The sequence below is a fragment of the Eschrichtius robustus genome, chromosome 6 (assembly GCF_028021215.1).
Source record: "Eschrichtius robustus isolate mEscRob2 chromosome 6, mEscRob2.pri, whole genome shotgun sequence".
Lineage (NCBI taxonomy): Eukaryota > Metazoa > Chordata > Mammalia > Artiodactyla > Eschrichtiidae > Eschrichtius > Eschrichtius robustus.
The window spans coordinates 145,032,804-145,046,471 of record NC_090829.1 but is presented as its reverse complement, the minus strand read 5'-3'; the positions used below and the strand labels follow the sequence as shown (position 1 = coordinate 145,046,471).

Sequence of the window (13,668 nt, the reverse complement as noted above, 5' to 3'; positions counted from 1 at the left end):
AAGAAACAAAAACCAAACAGTAAATCAGAGTCACGGTATTCATAGAGGAAACTTTCTTATGTTTCTTTCAAAAAATGTGATGTAGTGTTAGTGCTTCAGATGAGTGGTTTATAGAGAACAGGTCCAGAATGAGCAGTAGAGACTGAGTAATCCACTGAACATGACAATCATATCCCCACTGTTATTATTACTATATTTACTTTTTAACAGCTTTATTGAGATAAAAATATACCATACAATTTGCCAACTTAAAGTATATAATTTGATGGCTTTAGTACATTCATGTAATTGTGCATCCATCTCCACAATCAATTTTTAAACATTTTCATCACCCAAAGAGAAGCCCTGCTAATAACCTCAGCCATCATTCCCCAATCCTGCCATTCTTCTAGCTTTAGGCAGCCAATCTACTTTTTGTCTCTATAGATTTGCCTGTGCTGGACATTTCATATAATGGGACCTTATAACATGGGGTCCTTTGTGACTGGCTTCTTTCATTTAGCATAGTGTTTTCAAGGTGTCCGTGTCATAGCATGTACCAGTACTTCATTCCTTTCTATGGCTGAATAATATTCCATTGTTTGGCTATACCACATTTATCCATTCATCAATCGATGGACATTTGGGTTGTTTCTACTTTTGGTTATTATGAATAATGATGCTGTGAAAATTTGTGTAAAAGTTTTTGTGTAGGTATATGTTTTCATTTCTCTTGGATATACAGCTAGGAGTGGAATTGCTGGGTCATATGATATGACTTTTAGCATTTGAGGAACTATCAGACCATTTTTTGACAGTGGCTGCACCATTTTACATTCTCACCAGCAATGCATGAGGTTTCTCCACCTACTTGCCAACACTTTAAAATTATTTTTTTGGTTATAGCCATCCCTAGTGGGTACGAAGTAGTACTTTGTCATGGTTTTGATTTGCATATCCCTGATAGCTAATGACATTGAGCATCTTTTCATGTATTCATTGGCCATTTGTGTATCTTCTTTGGAAAAATGTCTATTCAAGTCCTTTGCCCATTTCAAAATTAAGTCATTTGAGGGACTTCCCTGGTGGTGCAGTGGGTAAGACTCCCTGCTCCCAATGCAGGGGGCCTGGGTTCAATTCCTGGTCAGGGAACTAGATCCCACATGCATGCTGCAACTAAGAGTTCGCATGCCACAACTAAGGAGCCCGCATGCCGCAACTAAGGAGCTGGTGAGCCGCAACTAAGGAGCCCGCGAGCTGCAACTAAGACCCAGTGCAACCAAATAAAAAGAAAAAAAAATTGTCTGATACAGCCACTATGGAGAACAGTGTGGAGGTTCCTTAAAAAACTAAAAATAGAACTACCATACGACCCAGCAATCCCACTACTGGACATATACCCTGAGAAAACCATAATTCAAAAAGAGTCATGTACCAAAATGTTCATCGCAGCTCTATTTACAATAGCCACGACATGGAAGCAACCTAAGTGTCCATCAACAGATGAATGGATAAAGAAGATGTGGCACATATATACAATGGAATATTACTCAGCCATAAAAAGAAATGAAATTGAGTTATTTGTAGTGAGGTGGATGGACCTAGAGTCTGTCATACAGAGTGAAGTAAGTCAGAAAGAGAAAAACAGATACTGTATTCTAACACATATATATGGAATCTAAAAAAAAAAAAAATGGTCATGAAGAACCTAGGGGCAAGACGGGAATAAAGACACAGACCTACTAGAGAATGGACTTGAGGACATGGGGAGGGGGAAGAGTAAGCTGGGACAAAGTGAGAGAGTGGCATGGACATATACACTACCAAACATAAAATAGATAGCTAGTGGGAAGCAGTCACATAGCACAGGGAGATCAGCTCAGTGCTTTGTGACCACCTAGAGGGGTGGGATAGGGAGGGTGAGAGGGAGGGAGATGCAAGAGGGAAGAGATATGGGGACATATGTATATGTATAACTGATTCACTTTGTTATAAAGCAGAAACTAACACACCATTGTAAAGCAATTATACTCCAATAAAGATGTTAAAAAAATTGTCATTTGTCTTTTTATTATTGAGTTATAAGAGTTCTTTGTATATTCTAGATACCAGTCCCTTATCAGGCATATGATTTGCAAAACTTTTCTCATTCTGTAGTTGTCTTTTCACTTTCTTGATAGTGTCTTTTGAAGCAAAAAAGTTTTAATTTTTGATGATATCCAGTGTGTTTTTTCTTTAGTTGCTTGTGTTTTTGTTGTCATATCTAAGAAACCATTGTCTAATTCAAGGACATGAAGATTTACTCCTGTGTTTTCTTCTAAGAGTTTTATAATTTTAGCTCATACATTTAGGTCTTTGATCCATTTTGAGTTAATTTTTATGTATGGTGTGAGGTAGGGGTCCAGTTTTTATTTCTTTGCATGTGAGTATTCAGTTGTCCCAGCACCATTTGTTAAAAAGATTATTCTTTTATCCTTTCTGCATTCAGTTGTCCTGATCCCCTTCTTGAAAATCAGTTGATCATAAATTTGAGTGTTTATTTCTGGTCTCTCAATTCTACCATTGATCTGTATGACTGTCATTATGCCAGTACCTTATTATTATTTCTATTGTCGAAAATAAGACAGAATTATTACAACCTGAAGCAAAAATATCAGACATAATATGTCTCAACTCTTTATATTTTTTATCAGCATACATAATTCACACTAGTTTCATTTCTTAAATTATATAATTACTATGGTAACTTCTAGGAATATTTATAAACTTTAAAGAAAAATGAACCTAGAAAAAAAAAGTACATTTTAACAGAAAATTAAACCAGCAATCCTTTGTAGTCCTATGGTTGACTCATAAGCATCCCAGACAGACTGACAAATACTGGAGCTATCTGAGCAGGAATTTATTCATGTTTATTTTACTTCATAGTTTGCTTGGAATGTAGCATTGGCATTTGCTATTATAATACTGGATACATGATAGGGGACTTCATTTACCAGTAAATTTGTTGTGTTTTGTTGGGTGTTGTTGCCTGCTCTGATACAGTGTACTTTTTTTCTTCAGTGATGTATTAGTGATGTTCCTGTTATCTATTGCTGGGTAACAGACTGCCCCCAAACTTTGTCTTTAAACAACAGTAGTCATTTATTTTGCTCGGGAACCTGCAGCTTTCTCAGGGCTTGGCAGGGAGGATTTGCTGCTGCTCTGCTGTCTGGGGCCTCAGCTGGGGTGACTCAGACTGCTGAGGGATGGAACAGCTGGGGGCCAGTGGGACATCTTCCTATCCTAGTGTAGTCCCAGGCTTCTCCCACTGTGTGCTTTTTCTGTAGTCTGCATCACGGCAGCCTCAGGAGAGTCAGATTTCTTTCCTAGCGACCCAGGGCTCCTAGAGCAAGTGGCGAGAGACGGAGGTGGAAGCTGCCAGGCTCTTTCTGTCTTGCCTTGAAAGTCACGCAGCAGCTGCGCTGCTTTCTGCTGGTCACACTTGAGTCTTAGGGCAGGAACAACCCAAGGTCTGCAGACCAGAGCCGTGGTTTGCTGGGATGTCGTCTCTGGAAACTACTAAAGTATGTAGCTAGAATGTATGTTTTCCTGGGGGGTTCCCGTATGTAGTCTTAGCATGAAGAATGTCTTCCCCAAAAAACTACCTTAAAATGACTTTGAGTTTATGATGCCAAATGCTTCATTTCCCCCCAAGTATTTCTTTAGTAAAACTAGAGTGTTTCATATGGTAGAAAATAGAGTCACCAGGTTCAAAATCATTGAACACAGAAGGTTACATTTGTATCAGTTAAGGGTCCTGTCTTCAGTAAAGTTATAGCTGTCATGAAATTATATACCAAATAGCACCAATGCAAGGAAAGAGGCAAAAAGTGCTGGAAGGACAAGCAGAAATGGGAAAATAAAATCTGTTAGGTTTAGGAAACTTTAATATATCTCTTTTGATCCTCCTCAGCTCAGATAAACAAAAATAAATAGGAATGTCCGGGATCTGATTCCATAAAGTTGCTTTGGTAGCATAGATGAAATTTTATATTGTGCCATTAGGTTACCGTTAATCAAAGCAGAACAAATCAGTGATAAAATTCATCTTCCATTCTCGATAGTTATTAGCAAACTAAAAATAGAAAACACTTCCTTAAACTTGTAGAGGATCTCTGCTGGAATCATCCAGTAGACACCACACTTAAATGTGAATTACTAGAAGCATTTCCACTGAAGTCAGGAGAACAAGGCTCCTGCTGCCCTTCTTGTCTCCACCCTGGCCGGCTCATTTGGGTTAGGAATTGTAGTCACTTTGAATCATGCTTTATTGTTAGACCTAGCTAAAGAAAAATCTTACCGACACATACGTAAATATTCTGGACCACTGACGTGTCCTCACAGGTATTTGGGAATGTGATGGAGCCAGCGTTATCTGCAGCGGTGTCCGTGGGAGCCCGTGTAGTGACTTGGTCTGGTCCCCGTGCTGGTTCTGTGGGGCCTCAAGCATGAAGAAACGTGATACTTGCTGACCCACAGCAGGATGTACGGTTTAGAAAAATTTCTTTTTGGAATCAGTTTTTGTATTCTCTCTTGACCTCATGATTTCAGTTTGGTATTCTGGTTTAGGGTCATTAGGATTTCACTCCCAGGGTTGAAAGAGGATTTTAGTGTCCTTGGTCCCAGATAAAGTAATCAGCCCCTGCCTTCTGTTTGGACCCTGACTGCCCATAGCTGTTTAATCCAGTATTCTGGAGCCTGGTGTCCACTTGCTGTGCTGTGGTCAGGCTGCAGACATATTTAGACCCAGTGCTCTGTTCCACTACCGAGGCATTTGCTAATCACAGCGGACGTCACTCACCGTTTTAGTAACTGCTGTGGTTGTCAGTTACCCTATCTGGGCTGTCAGCTCTGTGGATAACTATTCTGTGTGTTCATTAGGTCTGCTAGGAGAAAAACAGCAACACATCCTCTATCTTGGACAGACTTTTGACGCTTTGTTTCATCTTTATGTTGCAGATGTAGCTGCCATAGCAAGTGGTCGTGAATTCCTGGTTAACTCGAGTCGGGTGCTCTTGGACACCATACTGCAGCTTCTGGGAGACTTGAAACCGGGACAGTGCACCAAACTCAAAGTGTACGGTGGATAATATTTAAAAGTTCATGTTTATTTACATAGTAGTTAGAATTTGCTGATTGGGCCCCTTTTTCAAGCAAATGCACTTAATTTGGCTATAGTTCTAAAAAATAGAAGAAACAAATTTCCCGGAGAATTAAGGGATGCACTCTCTATTCAATACTATTTTAGGAAAATAATATAAACAAAAGGAATGTTCCCGCCTTAGGGCAATCACTGAGTCCCAAATGCTATCATGGGTGAACTTCAGGGTGAACTTAGAATAGGTGATGGTTTTGACAGCACCCCACTTCCAGGAGCCAGAATCCGGACTTATTTTCCACTGGTGTTTAACAAATTACCACAAACTTATTGGCTGAAACAACACCTACTTCAAGGTCTGTAGGTCAGAGGTCTGAGTGGGCTTGGTTGGGTTCCCTACAGTGTCTCAAGTGGCCCAAATCAGGGGTTGTCCAGGCAGGGCTCCTTTCCAGAGGCTCTGCACAAGAATCTCTTCCACGTGCATCCAGGTTCCTGGAAGAATCCAGTTCCCTGTGTTGATAGGACTCTGGTCCCTGTTTCCTTGCTGGCTGTCAGGCGGGGCCACGTTTAGCTTCCAGGGCTGACTGAATTCCTTATCACGTAACCTCACCCCATCTTCAAGTCACAACAGCTCGCCGAACCTTTCTTACACTTCAGAACCTCTTGGATTTCCTTTTCTTTTACCCGCCAGAGACAACTCTCTGTTTTTGATGGGGTCACGGGTTTATATTTGGCATAACTGGATAAACTCCCTTTTGATTAACTCAGCGTCAGCTGATTAGTAACGTTAATTGCATCTGCAGAGTCTCACTGCCTTGACCAGGCAACTTAATGTGACCAGGGTGTTTTATGTCTCTCTCTGTGGGGGTCAGGGCCACCCTGGGTTTGGGGGCTGAGTGGTAAGCTGTTGGTTTGGTGGTTCTTAAAATTCTGGTCTTCTTCCCAATCCACCTGCAGAGACATTTACTTGCTTACTTGACAGTCTTCCATCTGTCCCCCGAGCACAGCCGTGTGATCCCTCTTGGGATCCCTGTGCAAAGCAGCCTGAGGCAGGTCTTGCCGCTCCGTTCTCTGTGGCCACCTTCTGATATGCACACTGTTTACCCACTTTCTCCATCGCTGCTAACGTCCAGCCTTGAGTCCTCCGGAACTAGGACCCTTCTTGTACTACAAGCAAACTTCCTTTTCTTTTTGGCCTCTCCACCCCTTGATTGTAGTTTGCCTTTTTCTTGGGGATTTTGCTTTCCTTGCCACCTTCATGATCAAAGGCTGCTTATTTTCAGCAGCTTGGGTGCCTCAGACCCAGAGATGGGGATTTTTAAAAATAATTATTTAGAGCAGTTTTAGCTTCACAACAAAATTGAGAGGAAGATGCAAAGATTTCCCATATACCCCTCTCCCCCCGCCCCCCATGCGTAGCTTTCCCTGTTATCACCATCACTCACCAGAATGGTGCATTGTTTACCGAGGGTGAACCTACTTTGGCACGTCACAGTCACCCAAAGACCATAGTTTACCTGAGAAGTTTACTCTTGGTGTTGTCCATTCAGTGGATTTGGACAGGTACATTGTGACACACATTCATTATTACAATAGCATACAGAGGGCCCTGGGTTTATCATCACGTGGATCTCCAGCCTCTGAGGTGGTGGCCCCGCCGTGGTCCTTGGACACGTACTCTCTTGCTCAGCTCCCTCCTCCCACCACTCCCCGAGCCTCGCTCAGACACCTGCTGCTCCCTGCTTCCCTTTCCTCCACGGCCTCCCCTCCGCCCAGCTAACCTGCGTCCCTCACCGCCACCTCCTGATGCTCTGACCCTGGACCAGCCATCCACCTTCTCCCTTCCTGGTTGCGGTGATGCTTGAGGAGAAGGTTTCAAACGCACAGAGTCATGCCGTTTCACCCTCGCCTGGTCCTGAGTCCCCCTGGAACCCTTCTCTGCATCCTTATCAGGGCCACTTTAATCTCCACAGTGGCTGGGTCAGACTCAGACTCTCTCTGTGACGCCAGCCACTGCACTGTTCTTCGGTCCTCTGTGGGGCGGGGGCAGTTATCCCAGCAGGTGGCTTTCCTTCCTGCTCCCCAGGGAGAACCGAGGGCTGTGGGCCTGAGCTTTCTCATCTCACTGCCTCACTTGTTTACACCCTCTCACCCTCACTTTCTTCTCTCATGGGGCCTTTTGGGGTTTCCAACTCTAGTTTTGATTAGCTGTGCTTTTGATTAGTTGCCCTCTGGGATTTTGCTCTATTAGTTGTCATCTCTTGCTTCGGCATTTCCAAGTTCTCCCTCCCACTGGCTCCTTTTCAGCCGACTTTCTCCCAGTTGTGCTGTGATCACCTTCAGCAGCGCCCTAGGGTCCATATCAGAGCATTTGCCAGCTCTGCTAGGATTTGGGTGGCTTTGGATTTTCCACGACATGACACATTTTCCTGGAATGAAGGGCTGGCTTATGTTGCCCTGTTCCTTTTGCTTCCCTTGAAGTCCCCGTGGGCCCTTGGGGTTAGTGGCCCCTTATAACAGACTTGATTCTACCGAGGGGCCCCAGGGCCACCTCTTTGGTGACAAGTGGGACATTGTGACTTGGCCTCTGTGAGTTCTTTCAGGGTTACGTCTTCTCAGGCCATTTAATTTCTCGATAGCTCCAGTTTATCTGCCCTTTTTTTTGGAAGACCCTTTTTAAAGTCTCCAAATCTAGAAACTTCCAACATCTGGTGGTGAGACACCAGCTGGCCCTGAGGGCCTCTCACGGTGCTTTTTGCTGCCAGCAGGAGGGCTGGGTCGCTGCTTGCTGTGGTGGTGTGTCTTTTAAGCCTTGGCTTCCGTACCTCCAAGGGGTTGACCTTCTTGCTACACCAACCAGCTCTGTGTTCTCTGTTGATAATTTTTAACATTCACATCAGCCTCTCAGGTGTCTGCCCCATATGGCCACTTGATAGGACTGTGGGCAACCCCAGGCCGGCCCTAGACCAGGCTCTGTCTGCCAAGGCTGGGGAGGTCAGTGCTGCCTGGCAGGGGCTCTTGTCCACCTCTTCTCTGTGCATTTCTTCTTACTTAGCCAGCACTCGGGGCGTGAAGTGTCCAGAGATTCCCCGTCCTCACCAGCATCGGTCCTTCTCCTTCCACCTCCAACCAGGGGGCATCAGCCTGGCACACACAGCGTCTGGTACAGGCAGCTTCTGTGCTGTGTCTGGGGTTGCACGCTGACCTTGGGATTCCGAGGGCCACCAGGTGTCATGCTGGCCTTGAGCCTGGTACGATGGACCCTCAGAAACTCCTGGTTGTGGCTTGTTTCCCCACTGCTGTCATGTGACACTGGTGTTGCCGTTCCCCTTGACACTCGGTAAGAGCTGGACAAACACAATTTTTGTTTCTCATCGGAGATCTGGATTTCAGGAATTAGGATTACTTCCAGCCTTTTAAATTCTCCCTGGTTTCTTTTGCACTTAACTTTCTCATTAACTTTGTCTCATTGCCCATCCTTCATTATGATTTTACCAGTCCTTATTGACACAGGCCTGGGACAGGTAACCCACTTCTGCATACTTACTTCAGGGAAAGTTCTACCCATAAACCCCAGGACACGTGTGCAGAAGCCTCGTAGCAGCTGTGTTTGTTATAGCACACCCTAGGAACTGACCTAAACCTCTGTCAGCTGGAGAATAGAGAAATAAATTGTGATCAGTAGGTTGGGACACATCAGTGAAAATACATTCGAGCTATACAAACCAACACGGACAGGCGTCTCACGGTGGTGGGGAAGGTCACTGCAGTAGGCGCTGCTGATGCAAGCGGCGAACAGGCTCGTCAGGCTCTGTGCATCTGCCGTAAAGGTATGTGGAGATGCACGCCTCTCTCCCGCAGCAAACGAGGATGGTGGTTCCCACCCGCCTGAAGTCCGAGTTCAGATGGAGTTCACGAAGGGGATTTGACTCTGGTGAGGAGGTTTCTTTCTTAACCAGGGAGGTGGGTGTCGTGTTGTTCTGCCTTTTTGTGTGTCTTCTCTGTTAAGTAGTGGATAAAAATTAATCTAAGGTACTTGATTAGGATTACGTTTGGTATAGGCCACAGATTTTTAAGCTCTGCCTTGACTGGGGAGGGGGCCCGAGTCTAAAACAAGCATGTTCACTAGTCGGTTACTGTATCCTCTTTAAAAATCGATGGGCCTCTAACTGCGAGTTGCTGTCCGTCATTTGGTCTGAAGTGTCTGCCTGTATTGCTCAGCCAATTGCTTCTTTCTCATGTAACGTGTGCAGTCTTCTCTAAGAATTTTATTACTCTTTGTTCCTTAAAATTACTTGATGGTGCTAATTTGGCTACTTTAGATTTTAGTCAGTTTTGGATGACTGATTTGTGGGTTTTGTTTCAGGCCAGTAGACATCACAAGTCATGCCTTTTGGTTTATTTTTATTGTTGGTTTGTTTTGAAGTACTGGGTGTGTTTATTCTTTGTTGCTTCTAGGTTACAAGTTATAATTTCTTTTACAATGAAGAATAAGGTAGCTCACTTGCATCACCTTTACTTTGAGTGCCTCAGCCTTGGACTTCAGACTGTCTGGAGGGCTTTCTGACTTCCCACCAGGAGAGCCAGCTCAGCTTCCAGGCGCAGGCCTCGTGTATCTAGGTGGAGAGAGGGCCTTGTCTATTCAAGGAGAGTTACTTTCGTAGCATTTTAAGTTTACTACTACCTTTATTTTAGCATTGCTTTCAGTCCTTTTGTTATCAATGTCAGATGCCTCTAAAATTCTCAAGACTGCAGAGATGGGGAAATTGCTCTTTTGCAGCCCATTAATCCATTTATAATGTATCTTCTGCTTAGGTTCATGGTAGGAAGCAGAATTTACCTACTTTTTTTGTCATTGGAAGAAAAAAATGACTCCTAGTACTACAGTAGTTTGGGAAATGACATTTCCTTTTAATACTGAAGTAGCAGAAGAGTGAATTGAATGGGCGGTCTCTTTTGACCTGACAGTTGGAACTTTGATATATTATTTACAGAGTACTTTTGGTTGGAGTAGAAATGTTGGAATAGAAAGCATTTGCATAAGAAACAGGAAGTGGTTCAGGGTTTGTTGTTTGCTAAGTCGTGGTGTGACCTTGGAGGAGTGTCTGGTCTTCCGAAAGATGTAGCCTGGCAGTAACACGAAGTCAGGTGGCACCATGGCCGTGGCAATTACTTTTGTTCCATTTTAGCTTCTTTTTTTTTTTTTTTTAATATTTATTTATTTTGGCTGTGCCGGGTTTTAGTTGTGGCACACGGGATCTTAGTTGCAGCATGTGGGATCTAGTTTCCCGACCAGGGATCAAACCCGGGCCCCCTGCATTGGGAGCGCAGAGTCTTACCCATTGGACCACCAGGGAAGTCCCTCATTTTAGCTTCTTAAGGTTGGCTGATTGTGACCAAATATGAAATTTTAGAGACATTTGTCAATTTGTGTTTTTGCCGTCTCAAAGTTAAACAGCAGTCAATGAAGAATTTCAACTAGACATATTATCTGGAGTTTGCCCCATATGTCAGTTATCACCCAGATATTAACTTTGCCTTTTAAGATCTGGAGAAGATTGGCTTATTTTCTTTTCATTCTCTAAAGCAGGGGTTGGCAAGCTTTCCTCTAAAGGGCCACACAGAATATTTTAGGCTCTGTGGACCATGCGATCTCTGTTGCAGTGACTCACTCCTGCTGTTGTAGCCTGAAAGCAGCATAGGAAATACATTGAATTTTAAGGAATTCCAACTATCTGTGTTGGTGATCTGAACTTTTCTCTTCTTGAGATCCTGGATTAGAGATCTCAGAAAATTCTAGTTAATGTGTTGAATTTTCCTCATGAATATGACATTTGAACATCCCTTAATAACTCATTAAATGGTTACTAGTGCAGAGATTTTGGATATGTGTAAAAATTGTCAGGAAAACTTGAAAACATTTGTAATTTTGGCTCATTTTGTGGCCTGTGGGGAGGTTGAAAATCGTAATTTGAGGCCTGGGCATTACTGTTCTCAAGGGTGCTAGTCTGGTGTTATCTTCTTGGACGGTAGCATTGCCTTGACTTTGAAAATGCCCATGGAAGTAGGAGGAGAGACAGACCGTCTCCGCACGCTGCCCTGCTGAGGCTCTCAGTCGCTGGGAGCTGGTTCGCTTTCCATGTTGAACCCGAGCGCTTCTCATGTCCCAGGTACTGTACCAGCCTATGTGTCTGTAAAGACAAATCAGCCGTGGAGCTTGCTTTTGGCAAACAAAGCTTAGTGGGGAAACCAGCTATTTTAACAGAAAACTGTAATAAACATTTTTCATGGCATGCATGTATGCGTGTACCATAATTTAATTGCTCCCTTCTTAATGGACTGAATCGCTATTATTGATTTTCCTTTTGCCTCAGGCTCTAATATGTCTTGGCATGGTACTGTTACTGATCCCATCTTGATTTTAAATTTTGATATATTGCTTATTATGGAATTTTTGCAGTAGTTCTGATTTTAAAAAGTTGCATTACAATATATTTTAAAAACCTTGGTTACTAAGCTTTTTTGGCACCCCTTACATTTGCAACCAAAGCAAGCGCCTTGCTCTCCTCACCCTGGCCGGCCCTGCTGGTTAAATGTTCGGTTGTGCACACATAGGACACTGCAGGAGATGGGCTGTGGGCTCTGGGCTCTGGTACCTTTTCCTGAAGAGAACTGGTGTTTGTCCTAACAGGCAGTTAGCTCTTCCTGACTCCTAAACCCTGGCTCCCCTGAGGTGGTCAGTGCCAAATCTGTGCCTCGTTCTGTGGTTTCCTCTCACTCTCCGCTGGGCTCCTTAGTGTCTGCCTCGTCCAGTGGCCAGGTCAGGGCCGCAGCCTGGGCAGATTCTGCATGCTCGCTAGTGCTCCCCTTGTCTGGTACCTGCCTTTCTGGGCTTCCTCCTCCCTAGCTTTGCTCCATTTGCTGCAATTTCTTTAGCTCTCTTTTTAAAAAGTTTATTTAATTTATTCTTTTTTGGCTGCGTTGGGTCTTCGTTGCTGCGCGCGGGCTTTCTCTAGTTGCGGTGAGCAGGGGCTACCCTTCTTTGCGGTGCGTGGGCTTCTCATTGCGGTGGCTTCTCTTGTTGCAGAGCATGGGCTGTAAGCGCCTGGGCTTCAGGAGTTGTGGCTTGTGGGCTCAGTAGTTGTGGCATGTAGGCTCAGTAGTTGTGGCTTGTGGGCTCTAGAGCGCAGGCTCAGTAGTTGTGGTGCACGGGCTTAGTTGCTCCGCGGCATGTGAGATCTTCCCGGACCAGGGCTCGAACCCGTGTCCCCTGCATTGGCAGGCGGATTCTTAACCACTGGGCCACCAGGGAAGCCCTTCTTTAGCTCTCTTTTCTGTTTAGTATTTCTCCTTTCCCAGGTGTCAGTTACCCTTGAGTTTTACAGTTTGATTATTAAAGTTTTCATTCTTGTAAGTTCTACTAGGTTCTTTTTTGAGTTGCCTGGTTATTTATAATACTCAGTAGCTCATTGATGATGTTTTAAATTTCTTTTTTGAATTATTTATACCTATTAAACATAGCTGTTTTCTATTTGATAATTGATACTTGTATCTGATAATTTTTTTTATGCTGACTCTGTCATTGGTTCTTTGTGCTGTTGCTTTAAGGTCTTATTTTTCATGTGTTTTGTGATTTTTATTATGAACTTAAAATTGTTAGCACTGTATTTGTGAGAATTCTTTGAGGACCCAGTTGAGGGTCCTTTCCTTTAAGAGAATGTGTCTTGTGGCCGGGTGGCTGGAGAAGCTCCCACCCCAGGTCTACTTTCTTATTAAAATTATTGGCTTGTGGATTTTCAGGCCATACAAAAAGTATGCATTCATGCCAAGCTTGACAGTTCACTCTTTCCTGGCTTTCTGAAGGGGTCTGTGCTCTGAAGTCCTGTCTTGTGTTGGTCTGAGGCTTTTCTTTCTGTCCCTCTGCACAAAGGCACTAACGCTGACATTCTGTGTCTCTGGAATCTGTCATCTTTAGGGCTCACCTTTCTGAATTTGAGCTCTCACTAAGTTCCTGATTAGAGATGGTTTCCCTTCATTTCTTGCAAGGTCATTCATTTTTTTCAAGACTTTGCAAAATATTTGTGTAGCCTTTTCTATTACTGTACAGTATGAAGTTTTGGGGGTCTCTGTATTCAGCAGTATTATCAGAAACCAGTCCTATAGTTTTCCAGTTTTTAATAATATTCGACTCTGTATTACTAGTTGTGGTCAGTTCCCAAGACCACTTGTAAAACCCTATTTAACTCCAGGTCTGTAGGATTGTTGGTTGTTAGGGATGGTTGGATTGTGGTGCTCTTCATCCCTTTGCTGTGGATTAAACAGGATTGTATGGCCTGACCTGGCCACCCAGACATCATCGGTAGCATTCATTGAATGAAAGGTAGGATTTTAAACAGTGAATTGAACTTTTAGAGTATAGTATACTTATGAGTGGAGGGTTATCTGTATATAAATGCAGGATTGGTACTAAAAGAGATTACTCAATAAATTTGGTTTTGAGGTTTCCTGTGCCCGTTTTGCATATGTGTCTCTTGATTATGTGAGCTTAT

The 13,668-nt window shown here is 43.6% G+C and overlaps 1 protein-coding gene across 11 annotated transcripts in view; it reads left to right on the top strand.

Moving 5' to 3' along the window:
• The window catches only part of HSF2BP (heat shock transcription factor 2 binding protein), a 90,913-nt gene that overhangs the window by 31,197 nt on the left and 46,048 nt on the right, over nucleotides 1-13,668 (top strand). For all 11 annotated transcript variants that reach the window (XM_068547168.1, XM_068547167.1, XM_068547166.1 and 8 more), the window contains one exon: nucleotides 4,981-5,098. In XM_068547168.1, the coding sequence (XP_068403269.1) occupies nucleotides 4,981-5,098 (118 nt within the window). The remainder of the gene's footprint in view (nucleotides 1-4,980; nucleotides 5,099-13,668) is intronic.